The 26,993-nt window shown below is 40.2% G+C and overlaps 1 protein-coding gene across 1 annotated transcript in view; it reads right to left on the reverse strand.

Annotated features, from left to right (window-relative positions):
* Positions 1-1,024: 1,024 nt before the first annotated feature.
* The window catches only part of TMEM200A (transmembrane protein 200A), a 58,410-nt gene continuing 32,441 nt past the window's right edge, over positions 1,025-26,993 (reverse strand). Inside the window, exon 2 of the mRNA XM_066179194.1 lies at positions 1,025-4,194. Within this exon, the coding sequence (XP_066035291.1) occupies positions 2,703-4,178 (1,476 nt within the window). The 5' untranslated portion in view covers positions 4,179-4,194 and the 3' untranslated portion in view covers positions 1,025-2,702. The remainder of the gene's footprint in view (positions 4,195-26,993) is intronic.

The raw sequence follows: 26,993 nt of genomic DNA on the forward strand, positions 1-26,993 counted from the left end.
CAGAACAACAAAGACGTGGACATATCGGAGCCAGTGGTGAGAAGGGCCACAAAGATGATGAAGGGACCTATGAGGAATGGCTGAACCAGCTGGGGCTGTTTAGCTAGAGAGGGCTCAGTGTATTGTGTAAAGATACCTAAAGGCAGAACAAAAAAGAAGGTGCCAGGCTCTGGAAAGAGTCAGGACAAGGGACAATGGGCAGAAAGTGAAACAGGAGGGTGCCTGTGACCATTAGATAACCTCCTTTACTGTGAGGGTGGCCAAGCACTGGCACAGGTCAGAAAGAGAGGTTGTGAGGTCTCTCTCCATGGGGTTGTGGAAAAACATCTTAACACAGTTCTGGGCAACCAGCTCCATGCTGTTGAGACAGCCCTGCTTGAGCAGGATGGGGGTGGACAAGATGACCTCTGTAGGGCCCTTTGAACCTCAACAGTCCTGTGGTTATCTGAATGAAACACTTAATTTTATGTTAATATGGGAATACTTTTGTAGTAGATCTGTCAACCATGAAGTTTCTTTATATGGTGCTATTTTGATAGCTTTACCTTGATAAATTTTTCCCAAGTGAGTGCATTTTTCAGTACCTATTATCTCTGTTAAAATTAAAAGCTCATCACCTGCTATACCTACAAAGGAACTACCATTCCCATATACGAAAGTATATGAAATGTCTTTTAAGCTGTGGTTTAATGTAGCAATTAAGGAAATAAAAAGCTTACATCACTCATATCTTTAATAGTGTTTTCCATTTTTATAACAATACTTACTGCCAAACTAAAAAGAGCAGGATGTTCTTTTTAAATAAAGTTTCTTGCAGCAAACTCACTTTGAATACATTTCACATTTCATGAGTAAAAAAAAGCATTCAGCCTTTCCATGTGTAGACATGTCATTGAAATCAGTTATGAAGAAATATCTTGTGGCATGCTAATAATTTAGGCACAATGTTTTGTACAGTGTTATGATACACAATTATACTTTGATATGGAGACCACAGAGGAAAAAACAGGTCTTACAATGGATATGTGTAGAGAGACATTTTATTGCAAAAAATAGCAAATGTCTTAAGAACACAAACCAGTGAGTTATTAAAAGCTTCATAGCAAAATATTTAGCCAACTCTGTTACAATATATAGGCTTGAGGTTCTAACAGTTAACACTATGCCTCAACTCACTGGGCAAGTAATGCTCCTGATACATAAACATTGCACAGTTGAAATACGGAGCTGAATAATAATAATTTTTTAAAAAAAAAAGGTATTTTATCCTCAATCTTTCATAATCTAACTAATTGGGAAATCACAACATTTTAACAAGCTTGATTCTTTTTGGGAAAAGCCATTAAAAATAATTCCTGAGTATTTAGGGTAAGTGAATATATCCAATCCGACCAATTAAGACCAACATCCTGTTGGGTGAGCCTTGCAGCTTTGAAGGGACATTCTCTAGCACGGCTGTAATGGCAGAATCATGGCCTAAACAGCAATGAAATGCATGAAAACCTGATATGCACATTCCAATTCTCCTTTTCTTTAGCAATAGCCTACAACTGTCAACTGTGAAGCTTGCTTTGCTGAGAAAAACATTGTTTTAAATGTCAATTCCTTTTGCAAAATCCTGTAATGCCAACTGACACAGCTAAGTCTTCAGTAAACTATCACACCAATAATTATGTGGAATATATAAATCAAAATTTAGGCAAGGGGCTTTCATACTATGTTAGTATACGTATTGAATTGTATACTTTGTGTCAGTATTTTGAACATAGAAATCTAGTTATTTAGCATCTTGTTACTGTAATGAGAGGCAATATGTTCAGTCTCCATTATTGTCTTCAGATGCAAGTTACAATATCATCTTATTATATACCATGTTTCTAAAATCCTGTTGGCATTCATCATCTTCCTAAGATTTTAAATGAATCTACTTTGATTTTAAAACAGCTGCCAATCAAAGTGGTTTAGAGACTTAATCCCAGAAAAAAATTCAGATTTCTTACTTTATATATGCTTTTCCAGAATTACAGGATTAAATTACAATGGATGTAGAAAGATTATTGTACAAAGCATAGTTAATAATTCACAACACTGGTATTCAGCTTGATCAATTACAGTGAATTCACAAAAATGGTTTTAATATATCCACTCTTTTCTATCCACCCACCCCAGTATGTAAACAAGTTCTCACAATGACAATGGCAAGACTGCAGTTACTGAGATGTACTGCATGTGAAAGACAACACCTAGGAATAAAGGCCTGGACTTGACAATTTCAGTATGTGCTCCTGCTCACTTCCTATTTTAGACCACAAGACCATGCCTTTCAGTGTCTCGCAGTCTTTAAATCAAGAGAACTTACAGGTAAACTGAGTTTTTTTCCTAATGCAGTCTCCTGGACTCAAATTGGTGAAAAGTAACATGCGTATATAGAACAAAAGAGATAGTGACTTGAGAATAATTGGAATCAGTTGTAACAAAACTGTCCGAGCAATGATAATGTGCAGTATTGCAGCCGAATGTTACTAAGACAAGAAACTCTTGGTATTACAAAGATGAAGATCTCTGTTCGTACAAGCCAATTTTAATGGGCTATTAAGCATTTGGTTAAGAACAGGCTTGTACAGTCTCACTGAAAAGGAAACACTTGTCAAAATGCTTTTTTAAAAAATACTGTATGACACCTTCTAAATTGCAATTTAACATTAAAATCTTGTTTCAGAAGTTCCTCGCTTCAGATTGTTACTCAAAAACTCATCGTGTTCAAAACTCAAATTATTATGAGATCTTGATATCATAAGAAGCTTTTCCTTATTAGTAAAGTCTTTCTTGACTGCTGCTTGTGGCACAAGTAATCTATCCATTGGGTCCTCCTTGTTTTCTAGTTTCATATAGCCTTTACTGTTGCTCCGATCCAGTCTGGGCCAGCTGGGGTGTTTCCTTTGTTCAGCTTGGACAGTGAGCGTAGATGGACCCCTGTCCAAGTCCAGGGACTTAGAATGGGAAGTCAGAAGATGCAAAGATGTGTTGGAACCAAACTGCTTCCTGGCAGCACCAGGAGATAAAAGCTTTCCTGTGCCTGGTCCGAGAGTCATAGAAGATTTGAACGGATCAGATGGAGTGTCCACAAATGAATTGTGTCGTGGCAGCATGGAAGCAGCTCGTCTGTAGGATTCATTGGTATCAGGTAGTGGAATGGCCAGAGAATCCACTGACAGATTTCTAGACTGACTCCTGGTGATCTCTGAGTCCTCAGTTATGTTGTCTATACTGGGTTCATCGATAACACAGTTATTCAGTTTAATTACTGGCAGTGTGAAAGCACTAATGGAAGAAGATACAATGGATTTTGTTTCACACTTTATAGAGTTAGTGTTTTTGTCATCTGAAACCTTGCTGGAGTGAGGGTAAAGTCCAAAGACTGAACCAGACTGCTCAGCCAGCAGAGGTGGCAGGAGGCTACTAGTGGTCCTATCTTCATTGAGGGTAATTTCATCTTCTTCAGCAGAACTATCCATTTTAAGATTACTCTTGAAGCCAGAGAAAGGCGCAACTGTGTTTGCAGCCAGTCGTGATGCACAGGAGCTCCCGCTGTGCCTGAGCTCCCCTTCCCCCAACAAGCCAGTGAAGGCACCACTCAGCTGCTTTTGTTCCCTGATCCTCAGGGTGTGGATGTCTATTACAGTGGAGTATATGTCTCTCATGTGTATTATTTTTGTTTCCTTGTCACGGTTTTCATGCAGAATGGCATTTGCACAAATAAAAATGAAGATTCCAATGCCCATAGTGAAAGGGCCCAGCATTTTCATCTTATCTGAGTGCATGTGCTGTTCAAAGAAGCGAAGTAAAATGCTTCCTTGGCTTCTCGGGGTCCGGGTTTCATTTACAGATGGATTATCTTCAGATTCTAACAGCTGTTCCTTCTGGGGCCAGTATCCAAGGATGGCCATTGCAATTCCAAAGAATGCAATAAGCACTCCCAAAACAAGAAAGAATCCTGATGGAGAATAGAGACGGATTTTGCCCCTGACAATTACCACGTCTGTCCTGGGCCGGCGTCTAACTGGTTTCTTCTCCTCAGGAACTGGTACTCCAGCAAGATTTACATGTTGCTGAGATCTGGCAGAGTCTTGCCTTTTTAAGGCAGCCAGTCCTGTTATGACTCCTCCAGTTGCTATCATAGTTCTATATTGTGCCCTGGAGAAAGAAAGAGAAGAAAGCAGAAATGTTGAGGCAAACAAAGGTTGTCTCTACAAATATAAATAGCTTTTTGTTAATATGCAAGTATTTCTTGATAATTAAAACACTCCTGACTATAAAAAAGCTACTACTATGGCTCCAGTTGTGACATAATAACATTTTTGAGATTCACATGGTATCCAAAAAAAATTATTTTCCAGAAGTCCTTTTTCACTCTGAATAGATAATAAAGCTTCCAACAGTGATACAGATAGTAAACCTAGTGCTCTTAGTGGTGATATATCAGGACTAAAGATAAAACATCCAGAAGTCTTAACAGATAATTTATCTCTGGAATGGTCTGCAGCAAAGTCAATAATATATCATTACCTTGTTGATAAATTTAGCACTTTAGCTACTAGTTCTTTTTAAAACTTCTGAGACACAATGGCTCTAAATACACTTCACTCTACATTTCCCCTTCAAGAGATCTTTCCTGATAGATTCATATATTCATACATACTTATTACAGCATTTAAATAAGCTTTTATTAAGTCTATTCAGATTTCCTGAGCCTCAGCTAGAGAATCATTTCTGCCTTTCTTAATAACACTGATCATTACATATCTAGATATTTTGGCCCCCTTGTTTGTTCCTCTTGGAGTACAGGTCAAAAACTTCCATTAAGTTTTATCGGACAAGAAAGTTTCATTTATTTCAAATTAATAATTTCAAATTTTCTTTGTTTAATGACAAAATTTTATTTCATTTTAGACTTTGGTACCTGGTTGCCTATTACATCAGAAACATTAACCAGCAAGGGTTTAAAAGAGTCATATTTAATAGTTTTTTTATGAGCAAAAGTAACAAATGAAACAACACAGTTCAGGATAATTATATTTTACAAGGCATTTTGGACTGAAAAATCGCTTCTGTGCTTAATTAACTAGTATGAGAATTAATGAGAGATGTTATTATAGAGTAAAATTAAGATACTTTAAGTTATGTATGAAAAAATTATGTCCTCTTTGGTAGTGTTATTATACTCAGAGATAAAGGAAGGCTGACAGCCTGTTGCAGAGGAAAAGGCTCTGTGTCAAAGCTGGGGGCGGTTTAAGAAGCAAAACCAAAGTGGGACTGAGTGAACAAAGAGAGGTGCTGAAAAGCAGAGGTAAAGCAAATTGGTGACTGCTTGCAATTTACAGGCAGTGATTTTCATCAGATCTCCCAAACTTGTCATGTTGTTTCAAATTTTAGCAGTGCACCTCTGGGGAAAAAAACCTAAATCTTTTGTTAGGAGAAACAGACACACCCTGTTACGATATGACACTACCACAGATTTCCAACACTGTAAGCAGGTGTCACTTAAGCACATCTACAAACAGCAATCAGCCCAAACCACCAAATATGAACTGGATCATGAAATTAATAAGGCATTTGAAATAGGTGGCCAAGTGGAAGGAAATTGGAAACAGCAATTCAGATGACAGACAAAGACTAGCAACTTGAACTCCCTCCTTGCACCCTCACTATTAAAGGACAGAGGGCTTCATCTCTTTCTCGGAAACCTTTCCTTTACAAAAGAAAGACTTTAAAAGGTCTAGGCTGCTAGGTATACTGCATTTTCTGAATTTTTGCAAGAGAAATCATAACATTATTCCAAAAATCTCAGAAAATTCACTTGTACTCTCAGGTTTCATGTTCATAATCTCTCTAGGAATTTTCAGACTTGGTAATTTCCTTTTTGATGCTACCTGGACAATTTCCATACTTCAGTACAAATTAATGTCTTGAATGCTTCGTAAAAAATTTTTTTTAAAAGATAACAATTTAAAAATATCGCAAAGAAACTTATTTGACATTCATAGTCTTTGAAACTTTCTCACGTGCTTACAGGTTGTTACGGTCACGTTTAGGGGTTTCTGCCAAAACAAAAAGTTCATTATTCTGAAAAACAAAGTTTTGAATGTCTGGACAGAAATAAACAGGACTTAGTCATTATAAAAGATGTTGTATTTTTTCATGACTCAATTAAATGTAATTAGTTTTCTCTGTGAAATAAATTAAGATAATTAAAGCACATCTTTACTGAAATGTAAAATCATTTAGCTATAATCTACTTTGTTCCAATAATCTTTTACAATTGCCAGACCTTTGTGGCAAACAAGGAGTTTCCACATTCATGTGGTATTTTACAGGCACACAAGAACCCACTCTGTTTCTTCTCAGGGCTGCCAAGGAAGTGCACAGGTACAGCAGTTTAGTGCTAAATCCACACTGTGCCTGTTGGCAGGATTTGCTATTTTGTGTACTGTTCTGTACTTATCACAGCTACCTGAATTGCACCAAAGGGTGAACAGAATAAGCTTACATCTACTTGCTAAATATTTTAAACATACCTCTAGCAAAATCTCCCCTCTAACACCAAAAAGTAGACCAAATAAAAACATGCTTAAGAATTAGATCTTGGGGTATCTTTCTGTAGAAAGTTCTTATTTGCAAACTTTGCAGAACCTGGGAAACCATATCTCAATTTCATTATTGTCTATTACTTGAAGGACAGAAATTGAGATTTCTGCAAGTGAGAGAGAAAGCAAGATCTCTCAAGGCACACAGCTAGGTTCCAAACCATTCTATGATTCTGTGATTTCAGAGGAACACATTCCCCTGTCCCTTTTAACTGCATCAGTCTCTTTCCTGCTTCTTGAGTTCACATCAATTTTATTGTACTTTCTTTCACAGGAAAAATCACAATCAGGTTTGTAAATAATAATTTGTAAAAAGCCAATTTTGATCTCTTCCACATCTAATAAAATCAATAGTGTTAAAATACATAATGGTATGAGATGGTTTCACTTCATCGTGACAGCTTTACCAAACCAATTACAATGAAGTGCATATTAAGATGAAAACCGTATTTTATAAAATATTGTATTTATAATAGATGTTGTAGATGCATATGATTTATTCTGCAAATATTCTACAATCTGTTTAGTTTTGTCACATACCAGGCATAATATGAGTGCTGCTTATTAAATGCCGCTTAAAATAGAAATAGATTGGTGGAGTTCCATCCAGCCATCCTTGAGGGAGGCCCACCAGGAGCCAGAGGACTCCCATGCCTCCCACTGTCATGCAATATGAGGACACCTGGTGGATGAAGGGGAGTGGAAATGGGTCCCTCCTTGGGGAGGTAATAAAAGCTCCTCCCCATCTCCATCACCTACCCAGGTGCCACTTCAGAATAGGTATGAGACCCTGGATCTAGGGGTCAGCCAGAGGATGCAGAAGAAAATTATCTGCCCAGAGAGCTTCCCAATTATACTTCATCTGTCAGACAGATCACCACCTCTAGCATTAAAAAGAAAAGAAGGGTAGTGACTCCCTTCTGAGGGGAGCAGAGGGCCCCATATGTCCACTGGACCCAACCCACAGGGGTTGTCTCCCTGGGGCCCGGATACGGGATATCACTCAGAGACTTCCTGGGCTGATTCAGCCCTATGATTATTACCCACTGCTGATACTCCAAGCTGGCAGTAATGAGATTGAACAGAGGAGTGTCAGGGAAATTAAAAGGGACTTTCGGGCACTGGGTCAATATGGTTGATAGGGCAGGAGCACAGGTGGTGTTCTGCTCAGTCCCCTTGGTGGCAGAGAAAAACGAAAGGAATGGGAGAGCCCACATTATCAACAAGTGGCTCAAGGGTTGGTATCATCAGCAGAATTTTGTGTTATTTGATCATGGGACAACTTTTACGGCCGCTGGTCTGCTGGAACTGGATGGGCCCCATCTCTTAGCTCATAAACTGGCAGAACTCATTGAGAGGGCTTTAAAACAGGTTTGAAGGGAGAAGGGGATGCAGCTGGGCTCTCTGGAACCAGGCCCAAGGGTGGTAAGTCTGAGTTAGGGTGAAATCAGTAGCTCAGCTGAAGGCATGTATACCAATGCATGTAGCATGGGTAACAAAACAAGAAGAGCTGGAGGCCATGGTATAGCAGCAGAGCTATGATGTAGTCACCATCACAGAAACGTGGTGGGATGAGTCACATAGCTGGAGCACTGCACTCGATGTCTACAAGCTCTTCAGGAGAGACAGGAAAGGGAGAAGAGGTGGAGGAGTGGCCCTTTATATCAGGGAGGTTTTGGATGCCCTGAGTATTGAAACCAGTGGTGATGAAGTTGAATGCCTATGGGTATAAATTAAGGGGAAGGCCAACAGTGCTGACATCCTACTGGGAGTCTGTTACTGTCCACCCAACCAGGAAGAAGAGGTGGAAAACTTATTCTGTAAGAGGCTGGAGAATGTTTCAAGATCACCAGCCCTTGTTCTTGTAGGTGAGTTTTGCCTACCAGACATCTGCTGGGAACTTAATACAGCAGAAAAGAGGCAGTCCTGTAAGTTTTTAGAGTGTGCGGAGGACAATTTCTTGTCACAGCTGGTGAGTAAGCCCACCAGGGGAGGGACTATGTTAGGCCTGCTGTTTGCAAATGGAGATGGGCTGGTGGGAGATGTGGTGGTTGGAGGTCGCTTGGGGCAGAGTAATCATGAAATTATAGAGTTCTCAGTATTTGGTGAAATCAGGAGGAACATCAGTAAGACTTTTACACTGGACTTCTGGAGGGCAGACTTTGGCCTGTTTAGGAGACTTATTCAGAGAGTTCCTTGGGAAGCAGCCCTCAAAAACAAAGGAGTCCAGGAACGGTGGGCATGCTTCAAAACAGAGATCTTGAGGGCACAGGAACAGACTGGCCCTGTGTGCCAAAAGATGAGTAATTGAGGCAAATGTCCAGCCTGGATGGGCAACGAGGTCTTGAAGGAACTTAGGAATAAAAAGAGGATGTATTACCTTTGGAAGGAAGGTCAGGTCTCTCAGGAAGTATTTAAAGGGGTTGCTAGGGCATGTAGGAAAAAAAAATTAGGGAGGCCAAAACTCAGTTCGAACTTAATTTGGCAACTTTTGTAAAGGATAATAAAAAATGCTTTTACAAATGTATTAGTGGCAAAAGGAAGGGTAAGACGAACCTTTGTTCTTGACTGGATGCAGGAGGGAACTTAGTAACTGCAGATGAGGAGAAGGCAGAAGTTCTCAACGCCTTCCTTCCCTCAGTCTTTAGTGGGAAGATGACTTGTCCTCAGGACAAGTGTCCTCCTGGGCTGGTAGATGGTGTCAGGGAGCAGAATGGTCCCCCTGTTATCCAGGAGGAGGCAGTCAGAACACTGCTGAGTTGCTTGGATGTTCACAAATCTATCTATGGGACCAGACAGGATCCCTCCCAGGGTGATGAGGGAGCTGGAAGATGAGCTTGTGAAGCTGCTCTCCATCATTTACCAACAGTCCTGGCTCACTGGTGAGGTTCCAGATGACTGGAAGCTCGCCAGTGTGATGTCCATTCACAAAATGGGTGGGAAGGAGGATCCTGGTAATTATAGGCCAGTTAGCCTGACGTCAGTACCCAGTAAAGTAATGGAGCAGTTTATATTGAGTGTCATCATGCAGCACTGACAGGATGGCCAGGGTATCAGACCCAGCCAGCATGGCCTTAGGAGGGGTAGGTGGTGTTTGACCAACCTGGTCTCCTTTTATGACCAGGTGACCCACCTGGTGGATGCAGGAAAGGCTGTGGATGTTGTCTACTTGGACTTCCGCAAGGCCTTTGACACTGTCTCCCACAGCACACTCCTGGAAAAGCTGGCAGCCCATGGCTTGGACAGGAGCACTCTTTGCTGGGTTAAGAACTGGCTGCATGGCCGGGCCCAGAGAGTGGTGGTGAACAGGGCTGCATCCAGCTGGAGGCCTGTCACCAGTGGTGTCCCTCAGGGGTCTGTGCTGGGGCCAGTTCTATTCAATATTTTTACTGATGACATGGATGCGGGTATAGAGTCTTTCATGAGTAAATCTGCAGATGACACCAAGCTGGGAGCATGTGTCAATCTGTTGGAAGGTAGAATGGCTCTGCAGAGACCTGGAACGGTTGGATGGATGGGCAGAGTCCAACGAGACAAAGTTTAATAAGTCCAAATCCTGAGTCCTGCACTTTGGCCACAATAACTCCCTGCAATGCTATAGGCTGGGGACAGGATGGCTGGACAGTGCCCAGGCAGAAAGGGACCTGGGGACACTGGTGACAGCAGCTGAACATGAGCCAGCAGTGTGCCCTGGTGGCCAAGAAGGTCAAGGCATCCTGGCCTGGATCAGGAATGGTATGGCCAGCAGGAGCAGGAAGGTCATTCTTCCCCTGTACTGGGCACTGGTGAATCCACACCTCGAGTGCTGTGTCCAGTTCTGGCCTCTCAGTTTAGGAAGGACGTTGAGACGCTTGAGCGCGACCAGAGGAGGCAACGAGGCTGGTGAGGCGCTTGGAACACAAGCCCTGTGAGGAATGGCTGAGGGAGCTGGGGTTGTTTAGCCTGGAGGATACTCAGAGGCGACCTTATCATTCTCTACAACCTCCTGAAAGGTGGCTGTAGCCAGGTGGGGGTTGGTCTCTTTCTCCAGGCAGCAACTGACAGAACAAGAGGACAGAGTCTTGAGCTGTGCCAAGGAAAATATGGGTCGGATGTTTGGAAAAAGTTTTTTATGGAAAGAGTGATAAAGTACTGGAATGGTTTGTCTGGGGAGGCGGTGGAGTCACCATCTCTGGGATGTGTTTAAAAAAAGACTGGATGTGGCACTTGGTGCCATGGTTTAGTTGAGGTGTTAGGGCATGGGTTGTACTCGATAATTGAAGGTCTCTTCCAACCCAGACATTCTGTGATCCTGTGATTCTCTTATTTAACTTAGAATGTGATTATTTTTAGTTTTACCCTGAAGTCTGAATTCAAAGTTCTAAACAAGCAAAGACTTAGAAGACTTTTACTTAGAGGTAAATAAAGATTATACTAAGAGCTCAGACAGCACCTCTTTGGTGGGACTGTGAATGATACATGTTGGCTCTGCAAGGAAACAAGTAATGGTAAAATGGATGTGGAATACAGAACAAAAAGAAAGGAACAGACCTATAATTCATTTTATAAAACATAACCATCTTGCTGATATAAAAGCACCCGAGTTGCCAAGCTCCTTCTGAAGAATAAGTGTTGAGCAGCTGTCTAAGTTTGTCACTGCTCAGTTTGTTTTATCTTCTGTGAGAACATCAGCTCCAAAGCCCTGGATAGCTTAGGGGTTTAGTCCTGAAAGATGCAGTGGCCCACATTTACCTCTACATTTAGCTTAACTTTGCTTTATGCTGTTGTTACAGAGCAGTTCTGACTAGACCTTGTCAGCCACTCAAAGATCACCCAAGAAAAGCCCATCTCAGCAGAGAGCCTGTGAAGCAGCTGCTGATCACTCTCACTCTCTTGGCATTATTTGCACAAAGAATGATTCAGGCTCTTGACAAATCACTTGTAACCTCTTCAATGACCACTAGCAAGATGTACCTGGTCTTTCATCCAGGACACAGGCTAAACACAGTCCTCTGCATCTGGAGAAGCCTTAAAAAAACCCAGCAGCAGACAGAGCAACACACTCCTCTAGTATGAAGAAAGGATGGACTCTTCAGCAGAAACTACTGGTAATGAGCCATGCAGAGTTAAGGAGACAAAGGGAAAGACCTGGATAAATGTGGTGGGGATGCCAGGTCCCCCACAAAGGTGCTCTGTCACTGCCCTCCCGAACTGGATGGAGGAGAGAAAATACAACAAAAGGCCCATGGACTGAGATCAGAAGAGTTCAGTCATCCATGGCCATCATGGGCTAAACAGACTGAACTTGGGGAAATCAGTTTGATTTATTATCAATCAAATCTGTGCAGGATGATTAAAAATAATAATTAAAAAAAAATCTTAAAAACACTTCCCCTCCCACACCTCTCCCTTCTTCTTGAGCTCAGCTTTCCTCCCTGTATAGTCCACCTCCTACCCACAGCACTGCAGGGGGGCAGGGGATGGGGGCTGCAGTCACTTCAACACACACTGCTCTGCTACTGCTGCTTCCTCCTTAGGGGAAGGACTCCTCGCACTCTTGCTCTGCTCCGGGGTATGGTCTCTCCCAGGGAATGCATTCCTTCAGGTACAGACTGCTCCAGCATAGGACCAGCAAGGAGCCAGAAGTCAGAGCAAAACTCCAGCATGGGCTCCTCTCTCCATGGGACCACCACAGGTCCTGCCAGGAGCCTGCTCCAGCATGGGCTTCCCACAAGGTCACAGCCTCCTTTGGGCATCCACCTGCTTCAGGTGGATCTCTGCTCCCTTGCGGACCTCCATGCACTGCAGGGAACATCCCACCTCACTGTGGTCCTCACAGGATGCAGGGGAATCTTGGCTCTGAAGCACCTGAAGCACCCTCTCCCCCTCCTTCTTCACTGACCTTGGGGTCTGCAGGGTTCTTACTCTCACATAGTCTCAGTTCTCTGGCTGCAGTTGTCTTCTTTTTCCCTTCCTAAACCTGTCATTCCAGAGGTGCCTACCACCACTGCTGATGGTCTCAGCACTGGCCAGTGGTGTGTCCATCTTGGAGCTGAGTGGCATGTCTATTGGATAAAGGGGAAGCTTTCAGAGGCTTCCCACAAAAACCATCCCCGTATCCTCCCCACTACCAATATTTGCCACACAAACCCAAAACAGTAACATCTGCAAAAGTATGTGTAGGTAAGGTGCCATGAGAGGGGCTGCTGCCTATCCAAGCAGAGAACAGCAGAGCCAGAGACACAAATTCATGCAGGAAGTTTGCAGACATGACACAAAATGGGTAATGATATAACAAGTGTCACGCTGGGACGTGGAGTGACACTGGCTTTTTCCTTTTATTACAGTGGCTATAAAGGCCGAGGCTGCCAGAGAGGCTGGAAGGGATTCTCCTTTATCACCTTTCCATATTGGGAAAGGTTGTTCAGATGCTCAAGGAAAAGCAGTCATAAAGAAAACTTAAGAAAGAGGGTAGAAACAGCTTTCACAGAACAGTGTGCTGTGACTAACCACAAGACTTGCATTTGCCAAGCTAAATATATTTTCCTAAAAAAGTCAGAAGGTCAAACAACTCAACAAAGAAATGGTAGATTCACCCTTTGAGACAAGGTAAGGCCAGGTAAATTATCACAGACAAACTGTAGTTTAGCGCAGGTGGATGAGAATCCTTCTCTTCTACCAGTGCATCAGGCTATCCCTGATGATCAGACAGAAATAGGGTGTATTTATGCCATAAGCATTACTCATATCTCACTTGACTTGACAGACATATGACTGACATACAGACACACTTGCCAGCCTAGATAAAGGAAGAGAGGAGAGGTGACCTGAGGACTTGCTAGACTAGTAACTGCAGAGCACAGAGCAACTGGAAGGAATGGATTTCATAGCAAGTTCTAGTAGTTTCAACTAACTTTTCATTCCACTACTATTTATTTCTCTCTTTGACCTAAGAGGCCACCACCTTAATACCCATCTTTCCTACCTAGTGACTAGCTTCACCACAACTGTACTGCTGCCAAATAACCTTTTTTTCAGAGATGGCCTAACTATTAAAAATCTAATTAATCTCTCAGCAACTATTACCAACTCTCAGCTTGGAGTAGGTTTAAAGCTGGAGGCTTCTACTTTAAATGCCTGAAATCTAACACCTTATCTAATTTGTTCAACTATTTTGGTACTGTGTAAGTTATTACTTTTACCAACAACTTAGTCTTTTGAATACATGCATAATAATTTGAATTATACAGAGATCTTACACTTAATTTTAAATTCTTCCCAGCAAATTGGGAAGCAAACTAAAGATGACCAGTATCTTTTTTTCTTTAATATTATGTTTTATTCCAGATATATTTCAGTGTCCTTTACTATTTAAAAACTTTGCATGATAATCTTGCTTGCAAAAATATTTTTGTTCTCATTTATTCTTCGAAAAATGACTGCAAATTATGTGAAATTATCAGAACTGTACATGCTATTTCCCTGTAGTTTAACTTGATGTAAAGCTTTCTGAAAAGTTCAGTTCTTGTGTATCAGCAAAAAATTAAACATTACTGCAGTAAGAAGTAGCATGTGACAGAATCTGATTTCTATTACTGTAGCATTTCCTATCTGACTATTTCAGCTTATTAGGAAATCTATTTCCCAACAGTATTTTACTTGTTATCATTTAAGTTACTAAATTTCAAATCTTAACAAGAACACAAATTTTAATATAAGGGAAAGTTTCTTTCATATTTGATAAACCAAGAGTCCCAGAAATGAAGGAAGTGACAGACTGTTTACTCATAAAATGTTTCTCATTATCAAGAATGCAAATGACAAAATCATAAGAGAAATTAAGACATAACTGAATAAACAAATTAGTATTAAGCTGTATTTTACACATCTATACTTTCTCTTGATGAACAATGTATACATACTATATGCTATCTGTACATAGAAGTTGTCATCTAGTACAATCTGTTCTATTCCAAGGGTAAAAGTACCCATCTTTATAGGCCCAAAGTGATTAATCATTTTGGTAGAGATAATACAGCAATAGCCAAACAGACAGTAGTTCCACAAGAAGCAGAGAAAACCATCTCAAATTACAATTTTATTTAGCAGCAGTTTTTTATTTAGCAGAGTTTAACAAGCAGCCCCTTCCAACAGCACCAGCACACCAAAAGGATCACTCTACGATGCATCTCCCTTCTCCCATCCATTAATCAAAACATGACTTGGCTGAATAGATTAAAAAACAAAGCAAGCAAGCAAAAACCATCTTTGGCATTCATGATTATGGGGTATTTTAAGTGCACTTTAATTGATAAGAGGTAAGAAAAAAGCTTGTGGAATGTGGTACTAAAACTCTTTGTAACTTCAGCTGGTATTTCAAAGTTATGCTAGCAAAAGCCAAGGATGTGACATTTAAAACATTAAAGCTTTGAAATTTCCAGGTAAATCCAACCCATTTCGGTTCAAATTCCCTTTAATGGTGTCTCTTCTAGGCCGTAAAGGGATAAGCTTAGGGATTAATCACGCCCTTTTAACCTCCTGGTTGCCAATGAGCTTGTGGAAGCAGGCCAAATTGTGGAAGTAGTTTCACAGCACAAAAAAGGAAAGCCAAGCAGCTCACAGGTCAGGCAAGGCAAGAGCACCAGGGTGTCCAAGTGGCAGCAATAAGCAAAAAGTCCACTGCAGACATTAAAAGATGAGGTTCCCTAGATGCTGGTAGACCATGCAGCAGTATCAAGTAGTCTGTATTTGCTTTACAATAGTACCATGTTAAACAGTCATCTTTGCAATCATAACTGAAAAATAAAAGCTTGCTATTAAGGACACATCTGTTGGGAAATCTGAAGTCTGACACTGATCCAGTTATTTTAAAAATCTAGACCTGCCAGTGGTTTTCAAATCTGCACTGTACTGGTTGAAGCAAGACTACAGGGACCCAGCAGTTACCTCTGCAGAATCTGTAAAAGACAACTCGGCATGGCACATCAAAACCTTTTTCATTGTCCAATTGTACAAATTTGGGAACTCAAACAAACTAAGAAGGGAAAATGAATTTAAAAAAAAAACAAGTCCAGGCTTTAATGAGAATTATGAGATCTTATTTTTATACATATTTTTATAACTATATTGTGTCATTTTGAAGCACACACAATGAGGTACCCTTGCATTGTACAAAGGGTCACAGTTCCTTTCTATCAAAGTGACTTGGATGCAAATTTTAGTTGTGGCAGGTATTTGAAGGGGACACGCTGAATCCACAGTGGATTTATCAAATATCTATTTGCACTCAAATTCATTCTCTTTCATTAGTAGACCTGGACCACAGCATTTCCAATAATGATCATTAGGACAGTCTACTGCCTTGTACTAAAGCACAGCGAGGGAAGTACAAGTATGCCTGTGAGTAACCTAAACTTACTAACCTAGCTTTCCTCAAGCTCTTACACTAAGCATCTGCATAACAACTCAGTGGAAAGGTTATAAAATTACACCAAATCACAGCAATTACAATAAGAAAGCCTTGACCCTCCACTATTATGGGGGGGGGGGGGGAGGAAATGAAACCCATACCAAGCCACCAAACTAGTCTAATAAAGTTATACGTAATTACTATTACGTAATTCTCTCACTGATCAATACCCAAGTCTTCACAATGATTCTGTTTCTGTTGGCAGTAATACAACCGTCTCTTCCCTTTAAAAATCTTTTTCTCTGCTTCAGGAGGAGAAAGCTCCTTCCTTTATCCAGGTTGCACCTCTGGTGTATGTCATTGTCTCATGTCCTAAGACCATCTGCTTGGTTCTGGCTTCTTGACCACCCCTTTGTAGGTTGTTGCTTTGTCCTCCCAGAGCCACCTCTTCTCCAGGGCTGAATCCATCCCTTCTCAGCCCAGCCTGTTCTCAGAAGACAGCTTCAGGTCCTGGCCTCCCTGGGGCCCCATGCTGAACTTGCTCCAGTCTGCAAACATCTTTCTTCACACTTTATTAATGTGAAACTACCCGGGCTTTTATTTAGCTCTAAACTAATGTGAAATAATAAAGCAATACTAGGGAATTGGGACTAAAAATTGCAAACTTAGAAATACTGATAAATATAATCGTAGGGTGAGGGTGCCTGTTACTCAGATTTGGGGAGTGCTGTGACTCCATACTTCAGATCACAGCAAAAAAAAACCGCTTTTGAATTACTTCATCACTTACCATATCACATTAATACATTAATTATTTCAACTCTTATGCCAAGGTCAAATGTAAGGTGAACACCCAGCAATACTGCATAAAGATGAATGCCTGAGATGCTTATCCTCTTTGCTATTATTTCTCCTTCAGCCTGATCCTTTCAGTAGGTCATATATTGTAATTCTGTGCAAAATCAGCAACATTCAATATTGGCAGCATTACACAGAGCTCGTTAGCTACTCACAAAAGCACAGAACACACATCAAAGAGGGAAAGAAGGAACCTGAGTTTCTATATTTTGTTTTCAAGACACTGCTCTATGATTTGGCCTAGATTTGGTCTGCTAACTTTTGCCTGGCCCATTTGAACTCACTTTTAAATTTGTTCCATCCGCAACTATGTCTACTGGCACACTGCAGTAGACCAGGTGTGAGTCTAGAGAAGTTGTGGATTTTACCAATGTAAAACTCACAAAACATGAGGTTGCTGCCAGGTCTCCTATGTCTAGAATAGCTTCCCAGTCATTACACAGCGAACCAAACATGTTCTCAGGTCACAAAACACCTATCTCACACAGTGTAAATTCACCTGTCCCACCACTGTCATGTGTGATGTCCTGAATTCCCAGCTGTCTCTCTCTCTCTCTCTCCATCTGTACTGTTTTAGTTAAAGTCCTAGATGATGAACTAAAGAAACACAAGATCTCAGGCACTGGATGTACTTAGTTGTGGAATGCTTACATAACCTCTGTATCCACTGCATTAAATTATCAGTAAATTCAGAGCTGTAACTTGTTTTCGGAAGTGTGCACCTATAACTTCCTTATTTAAGCATAAAAATTTCCACTTCCTATGCACAGATACATCACATCTTGTTCCAAAAGCTATTACAGAACTACAGCAAAAAGGAAGGTGCTAAAAAAAGAATGGGGAAACAAAAATGGCAAGTAGCTTTATAAGATTTGAAGAGAAGTTGTTTAAAATGTGATTGATTAATAAAGCTTTTTAATTTTCTTCCGAGAAGTAAAAAAAAATTCCTCAGAATATGCACACAGAAAAATAAAAACTGGATAACAAGGTTTTACTGTTGCTTTTATTTGCTTTCATTATCCAGTTTGTCAGAGTTTTCTACTAAAAATCAGCTAGGATTTTTTTAGCCTAAACCGAGCAAGGTGATAACTGCCCCTAATGACTGAAGCGACAAAATCTGTTTCCAAGCTATTTTAGAACTTTAGTTTGTATGAACCCATTTTCTAGTGAAAATCAGTACTACAAATAGAAGCAGATACTGGCTATTTAGCCAAATATTCGAAATTATTTTAGATACTTTTGTCCATTCAGAGTATCAGTGTTCGTATTCAGTAAATAGAAATCCTGGTTTATATATGTCTACAGGTGAGAGAAGTAGACTATTTTAATCCTTTTATGTCATGCAATCTGTCACTTTCAGTAACAACAGAAAGTAAAGCATTTTATTGAAAATAATCACTTTATAAGCACAATCCAATTTAAAATGTGTAAAAGAAACGTGGATATTTATGCATTTGTTTTAATTTGGGGCTTTTATCTTCAGACATTACCAAGAAAGAAAAGGAGCTTCTTTCAGAAGAAAGTGAAAAATTCGAGGTAATACTATAGCCTATCAACCCTACAACTGAAATCCAAAATGCACAGAACTAATCTAAATTCTGAAGCAAGATCACACAATGGAGATCAGAGACCAGTTATCAACCACAAGTCATGAAATAAATTTTATAAAGCTCTCTAGATGTTTCTGAAAGACTGTGTAAAAGCAGAGTAAAATATATGATGTTCTCTCATCTACAGCAAAGGAAAAGCATGACTAAACACTCCACAGTTCCCTTAACCAGAAAAACTCAGTTTCCTAATAAAAAACAAACATGAAACAAGATCGGAAATGTTAGGAAATACCTTAATTTTCAAGCACTAGGATTGCTGGTTCTTCAGTTCTTACACACAAATTTTTGAATATGACAGTGACTGACACTTGATGTGGAGGTAAAAGCACAGCAACGCTGGGCTCTGGCACCATTTTACACTCACAAATCATCCAGCTTAACTAGCAGTATGTTACTTGATTTTATCAGAGGCAAAATCTCCAGCCTGCACACACACCTAATGTAGGAAGCCAGCAGCTCCCAAGACCAAACATCAAACAAATGTCCTTATCTCCACTACATGCTCAGTTAATCAAGTTAATTTGCAGGTTCTAACAACTGTAATTTCCCACTGCATACAAGTCCAATGACTGTAAGATCAAATAGTACCAGGAATAAAATGGAGTAGGTATTTCACAGAAGGCTTAAGTAATACCCATATTAGATATGAAATCAAATCTATTTGCTCCACAGCTAAGATGTCTGAGCAACACTTTCGCCCTGACCTAGAAAATACTTCCTGTCCTATAAAACATGCAAAGTCAAAGGAGCAGGAGTTAGCATGCTGTGTTTACTGGAAAGAGCTAGCACCAATTTTTTAAACATAAATAATGCAAGAGTCTAACTCTGAAGAGTACTTAGCTATCTATACTGTGCAGTTGTATGAGGACATCTCATACAATGCAATAGAGGTACAAAAATTATGTTAAGTGCTCAACAGACCTTAAGCACCTAGAACTAAAAAGTAACTGTGAAAACCACAGGCCTAGCCCTGCTACTTGTCCATTAAGCCCGGCAATGCAATTTTAAACTAGTGGCCAAGATACTTGGCTGGGAATTGAGGTGTCCCGAGTGCCAGGCCCCTCCACCAGCAGAAGACTTTTTTCCATGTCATTAGTACAGTCCATGCAAGAGATCTTTAGACGGAGAGCTGGAATCTGAGGTCCCTGAGCACCCCAGCCACAAGGTGTGAGTGTTTATACGGCCAAAAGAAACATTTGCCATGGCACAACTGTGGCCCTGAGCTATGATTACACTCACCTTGTATGTCATTTCCTTCTAAAATCTCTTCTCAAATCACAGGTCAGAATTAGGATGTCTTCTACACTGAAGGCCTTCATGCAAGTTAATCTACTCTGCCAAGCAGCAACACAAATCAGCCCCTCCTAAGGTCTCTGTTGCTATAGCCAGCAAGGTCACAGTACCTGAGCTGTCACATTTAAAGACAGTTCCAGCATCTTAACACTAATTTTTGGTGTACAGGTGGACTATCACTTACAATACCATGATACTTGTTCACAGGGGCAGAAAAACCAGTGTGTGAGGTTTAGGCTATTCTATATTAGCAAATCAATTAGGCTATCATTATATCACAGCTATTATTAGGACATTAATAATGGAGTGAAAATTTTCTTGGGTCTCAAGAATCCCACAAAAATAAGCAAACTGGTTAGTACGATGCTATTTCCAGTAGGTCGACAATAGTTTCAAATGCTAGATACAAAAAAAAAGGTGGTCAAACACTATTTCAGAGAGAATGGAAAGCACAGTTCAAAAATATTTCTGGCATACCACACAGTCAAACTTTTTTCTCCATTTATGGATGACAGAGAAATAAATTATTATTAAATTAACAGTAAACCTTAATTTTGCCTTAAACTGCAGACTAGAATGATCCTGTCAGACATCCACATGGGGGCATCAGTAGAACCTGTAAGCATCCACACTGCTACTCAGCCTGTTGATGGGTAAACTCAAGTTACATGGTACACACAAGAGCAGCAGTTTCAAAACAGAGATTAACATTTTACATGTGTAAAACAACAGAAATGTGAATATGAAGCCACTTCTGTTATGCAAATTATCCATCACAAACAATTTCTTCTGTAATTGTAATCAGCTCTATTGTCACTTGCACTTTAATACTCACTCTCTTTGCAGTACCCCAAACTAAGGGTACTATGAACAGGGAGAACCCACTTGGGAGCAAAGTAACCTACAAGCAGTGAGACACTAAGAGAAAGACACGCTGAAACACGGTGGGCCAAATTTATGGAACTAAATCTTAAGCTTTGGTAGCAGAATTCACTTATACAGGATACATGACTTGCATAGTAACTCTCTTTTATCTTTTACCATCAAAAATCTGTGAACATTACTGGGGGTTAAAGCCAAACGATTCCCTGGTAGTACATGAAGAAAGGCCAGCTGAAGAGCAGAATAACTGCTACCTCCTTACTTTTACTTGCTTCCAGAATGTCCAAGTGTTGTTCACACAAGGGACTTCACACAGAGCACGTAACTTGTGACCCTTAAAAGGTCTGCTTCCCTCACCTCAGACACCTACACTCCATATTGCTGCCCTATATTTTAAACATACACAGCTCTTCCATGGGACCAAGTTCTCTGAAATACGGCTGAATTGCTCTTACTTAATTTTACCTCTACGAATCAGCATATGCCTGTCCTGCTATTTTGCAGAAAACCACCTCCCTTCAGCTGTTCCAGTTAGACTGAGTTCCTAATAGAGCGCTTGTGGAACAGTAGGCTGCCAGGCCTTAGGAAAAATAGAATATTTCTAGCACACGAGGAATGATAAACAGTAGTGCTAGCTAAGGCGTCGTGCCCTAGTTAAAGACCTATTAATGGATGCATTGCTGATAGCATGCTGGCTTATCTGGTGTGTTGTGCATTTTCAGTGCCCTCCATTTGTAAAACCTATGTATCTGTGTTTTAACATATTTGACCTACCCTGTAATTGCCCATGTAATTTAAAACATGATCTCAGTTGACTCATGTGATCCTGACAGATGTCAACACTGACTGATACTAGGTAACAATTTAGGAGGAGATGCAAACTATTATTAGCATGTATTACAGGTTGCAATTTCTTCACAAAGACTTCCAGTAATTTTTTTGCTCCTTGAGTTCCCCATTTACTTTATTGCTATGTCACCTCATGCCATTAATATTTTACCTACTTTGCTTTAGCCTGAATATAGTCATTGTTAATTAAAGAGATAAATATCAGTCTGCTTTAATGAATATTCTTCTGACTTACACAAAGCCAGTATAATGTTCAGAATGAAGGACTTAAAAATTAGGCACTAATTTAATCTAAAATGAATGCATAACCACAATTATTTGAGGCACCTTGTTAAAAACTGTTGATCTGTGATACAAATATAGACAGCATAAACAATTAAGAGAATGATTCCAACAAGAAGTTAAAAGTCCAAAAGACAGAAAATATAGTCAAGTTTTTCTAGTTAGTGTAAAATTGACATTTCTGGCTTTAGCATCTTCTCAGATAATCACAGAGCATTTGCAGATATCAGTCAGTCTGGTATGTCTAAACATTTAGCCAAATTTATGAACACATTGCTGAGGAGAAAAGAAAGTAAGGGTCAGTAAAACTTAGCAGACTACTGAATGGCAACAGATACAGTAAGGGTTACTCTTTTTTAAGAAACGACTGCAAAACTGCCAACTCTGCTTAAAAAACACAGGATGAAGAAATGGGGAGAGGGAGATTAAGCTGAAAGTGTAGCTAAAGTAAGCTGTCAGCAGCTCACCGTCAAGTTTTCAGTTCAGAGTGCAGGGCAAAGAGCGAAATACAATGACACCAGTTAATTACTTTTGCAGTAGAAGGCCAGCAACATGTTGCCAAATTACTTCAAATAGATTTATTTAGGCAGTTAAAGCAACAAGTAAAAGCAACACTAAAATTATCTATGCATATTTGAATGTATTCACTAAAATTCACAGAAAATATAGAGAACACTGTTTAACAAATCTTTATTTATGACTCCTCTTTTCTCACAGTTGCATTCAAAGGTCACAATTCAATGCATGCTACTCCTGGAGGAAATATGGCAGCTATGCTAATGTCAGGATGGAGTAAGAGGAAGCCTTAAAATACAACAGACACTATGGAACAGTTGGGACTGTCCAGATTAGTCCAACCAGAGCATGCCTGAAGTGCAACCAGTCTCCAGTTTTGTGAGATACCATCATAATGTGCCAATTCTGAACACAGGTACTAATCTCTTTCACATCCTTATGAAAACCTCAAGGGTTTTGATTCTGCAGAAAAGGCACTTCCTAGAAAACCATGGGTAAAGTAAATGTGTTAGACAGCTAGATTAGTGTGCATATGTATATATTTATACAAGAGTTCATTATATGACTAAAATGTGAATAAAGTCATTACTACTTCAACAGCAATGAAAGAAGTGCAGTAAAGGCACAGTAAGCCAGACACCTGATAAAGTAAAAGGACAACTGTTTCTGGAGTTTTTTTAAAGCTGTGCCCAAGAATTAGCAGAGCAAATATCAAAAGGAAAAAGTTCTGTATAACTGAGTTCATGAACTGAGCTTGACATTTGAAATAGTGGCTGATAGAGCTACAAACACTGAGGACCACACAAAGTGAATAAGGAGGTAGAGGAACATGCAGAAAGATGAACCAGATCATGCAACTATGCACAAACAACCTGGAATGTCAGAGATAGAATGTAATTTAACCAAGGCAAATGCCAAAAAAAATAAGATAACAAATGCAAACATGCTAGAAAGTAAGGAAAAAAATCAAACCAACAAAGATACCTATGCAAGCAACGCAAAAACATGACAGATGATAAAATCAAAAGGGAAAGTAAAAAAAGCATCTGGTTATGAGAACTGTTTGATTTGTAGGAAATATGTAAGGTCTGTGGGAGTTAACTAGTCAGATACACTTGCAGCTTCTGGCAGATTTGGCAGCTGATCACATCCTCCAGGTTCAGCTGGAGGACAAGATTTTACAGAACAAGATTCTCCTTTTCCTTTCACATCACATCACCGTTCTTCCTCTGTAGAAAGGCTATCACCATCACCTGCCTAGAGGCCAAAATAATCACTTCACAGGTGCTTTATTTAGACTTCTCATTTAGGCTTCTCAATTACTCTTTCATTTTCCTTATCCTAGGGCATTCAGAAAGACACCAGCAAGAAGGCTTGCTGTAGTCCTCTCAGAAGTCATGGAAGTCAAGACTATGCTTGTTCAGTACAGCCAACTAGCACAGCTACCATCAGACAGAGTGGGTCATAAGCCCTCCAGCCTCAGACATTTACACCAGCAGGTTGCCCTGAAACACATGCCATGGGCTTCTCGCGCTGCCTTGACATCCCAGGGTGTGGTTCAAAGAGAGGCACATCCCAACTGAGAGCATTCTGGGTTCCTGCCAACTCTGATGCTTCTGCCTTTCAAGTAACTGTGAATTTGAGAAAAGGTTCAACACAAGCCTTTGGCAATTTTTCACAGCTGAGCTGATGAGTGGGTGAAAGAATGGGTCAGAACAGAGGGCACTCACAACACTTCTGCTGTAGCCACTGAAAGCTAAATTCAGAAGTTGCCGACTGTCAGAAAACAGGATAGACCATTTGGTATTTTTGTAGTTGTTAATATTGGCAAACGTCTATTTGTTGCAATGTTTTATTCAGGATCTTTGAAGGATCTTGCTTCAAACCGCAACCATGAACACCCTGAGCACTTCAGACTGGCTAAAAGCTGTGTCTAGATTTTTGGACACCTCCATATAGTCCAAGTCACATTTTCCAAGCTACAGAAAGATGCTTATATAGTAGACCTCTATTACATGCTTACTGATAACATGTGGCAGCCTTGTGCCACTCAGACAGAAGGAGCCTTCCCCATCCTAGGAATAGTCAGCAACAATATTGACCCTGATGGTTTCCCAAGGGCTGTTACTACATGCCTTTGCCATAATGGGAGCACAACATTCAGCTCATCACTGCCAGACATGCTGAAAGGAGGGAGACAATACTAGGAACTGCTTTATTTAAGCTGACTTAAATCTCCAAAGACAAATGCAACTGCTGTGCACTCTTCCTAACTTTTCAGTTCATGATCAACATGTAGCTCCAGAAATCTAGCCTGAAAAAACCCCATCTGAGCAGCAAAATAATGTTCCCATTTTGCAGGAAGTTTGTGTGTGCACCATTTTATGGAGCCAGGACCTTAGAAGACAAATCCAGATGTGTCTGTCTGCTTTGGGACTAGTGAGACAGATCTCTAAACTAGCCTGGAAGAAATTACTACTTCTCCAGCTCATATATCTTTCCAAAGAAGACTCCCTTGCATGAAGAACCTTTCTTGATAAAATATTGTCACTTATACTGAAATCATTATAGAAATGTGAGTAAAGAGCATTTTTGTTACAATCAAAGATTCACAGAACAGTTTGGGTTGAAGTGACCTTAGAGATCTTCATGTTCCAACCACCCTGCTGTGGACAGGAACACCTTCCAGGTGATTAGGGTGCTCAAAGCCCCATCCAAACCAGCTTTGAACACTTTCAGAGATGGTGAATCTACAACTTCTCTGAACAACCAGTTCCACAGCCTCACCATCCTCATAGTAAATATCTCATCCTCATAGTAAATATCTAATCAAGTCTCAGTTTAAAGTGATTTCGCCTTGTCCTATCACTATATGCCCTTGTAAAAAGTCCCTCTCCTGCTCTCCTGTAGGCCTTGTTTAGGTACTGAAGGTGCTATAAAGTCTCCCCAGAGCCTTCTCTTCGCTCAGCCTGGATTCATTGGAGTGGTGCACCAACCCTCTGACCATCTTTGCAGACTCCTCTGGACTCATTCCAACAGATCATTAACCATTAACAGATGTTAATGACATCATCATCATCATCCACTGGTGCCATAAATACCCCATGTGATCCTGCTCACAGACGACCAGTATTTGTAAGAAGATTCTAATTTTCTTTTCATCTGAGGTACGATATAGGTCATGCAAATCCTAAAGCAGGACCATGGTGCCACATAAACTGCTTTCAGAGTTGTTGGGACATCCATGTCACTCTAAAAGCCACAAGTCCTGCAAGCTCTGAGCGGCAGGAATGGAGATACCAATGTGCCATCTTTTTCTAGCTTGAAAACGTGCAATCCATGCATGATGCAACAACTCATGTATGCTACAGCACCATACTCCTTCTCTATTCTATTCTATTCTATTCTATTCTATTCTATTCTATTCTATTCTATTCTATTCTATTCTATTCTATTCTATTGTTGTTAAACTCATAAATAAGCATAGTGACAGCTGTTCTTGGGAAGTGTCAAACAGCTCTAATTGCATCACACCACCATCACACTTGTTCTGAAAAAACAGTACTGAAGAACATTGATGAAGTGCAGTACAGCCCACAGAATATTTGTATGAAACCTTCAATTTTCCAGCACTTCCTGATTATCTTCTGATTTGAGCTGTGTGACCCAGCTGAGCATTAATATTGATTTTTTGATTTAATTACAGACACTCTGGCTTGGAGAGCTGTGACATGCTGAAACTCAAATGAATAGGGCTTGCCCGGGCCTCCTCCTAATACATGCTGTGCTGATTAATCCAGTCCTGTTCTGATTTTCTGCAATGCAGGATACGTTTATCCATTCCCATTCCTTCACAATGAGTGCTGTTCACAATTTGCATCCCTGATTTATGACTGATTAACCATATGCCCTACATCAGCTTTGTGTACTTCACTGAAGCTGTTATTACAGAAACCTGTTGCTGTAAAAGGAACAGGGGCAGTAAAAACAAGGCAAAGGAAGGGCAGATAGGAACTCAACCTGTGTTTTGAGGAAGGATTTACAGATTTAGATTTGTATAGGCTGCAAAAGCTGTATATTCTTCACAACATCTTTATTCTTATCCTTTTCTCTTGACAGCACATGTGGTTGCATTACAGCTCAGTTGTAAGTAGATTAAATCCATCCACCTCGTGGAAGGGAAAGAGATGCTATTCTGAGTTAAAAAGTACTGACTCGTGCTTCTCATTGTAAAATCATACCCAGATCCCACCACACCAAAACCTACTCTTAGTCAGTATCACAACGAAGTCATGTTCAGGAATGTATCTATAAAAATTACATCATCAGAAGATTATCACCAATAGAATTTAACCACTTAAAGTCTAATATCCATTTCCTCTTTATGGAACAATTAATGCATAAAAAAGCTGAGGGCAAAATCTTGCAAAGTGATTCAGAACCTTTTTCAGAAATTACCTGGGAATCTTCATTCAAAATGGAAATTGAGTTCCCAAATAACTTATGAGTTTTAGAGAGTTTTACCCTTAGGGTCTGAACCAACAATTACAAAAAGGTCACTCTCTAAGCATCTGAGCATTAGCTCTTCCCAGACTCAATCTGTTAACTGGGCCATAGCTCTTTTTGTCTGACCCTACAACACAGTATTCAAATTCTTATTTAGTAGTCACC

The sequence above is a fragment of the Chamaea fasciata genome, unplaced genomic scaffold, assembly GCF_029207755.1.
Source record: "Chamaea fasciata isolate MVZ Bird 193981 ecotype frontalis unplaced genomic scaffold, bChaFas1.0.hap1 SCAF_3, whole genome shotgun sequence".
Taxonomy (NCBI): domain Eukaryota; kingdom Metazoa; phylum Chordata; class Aves; order Passeriformes; family Sylviidae; genus Chamaea; species Chamaea fasciata.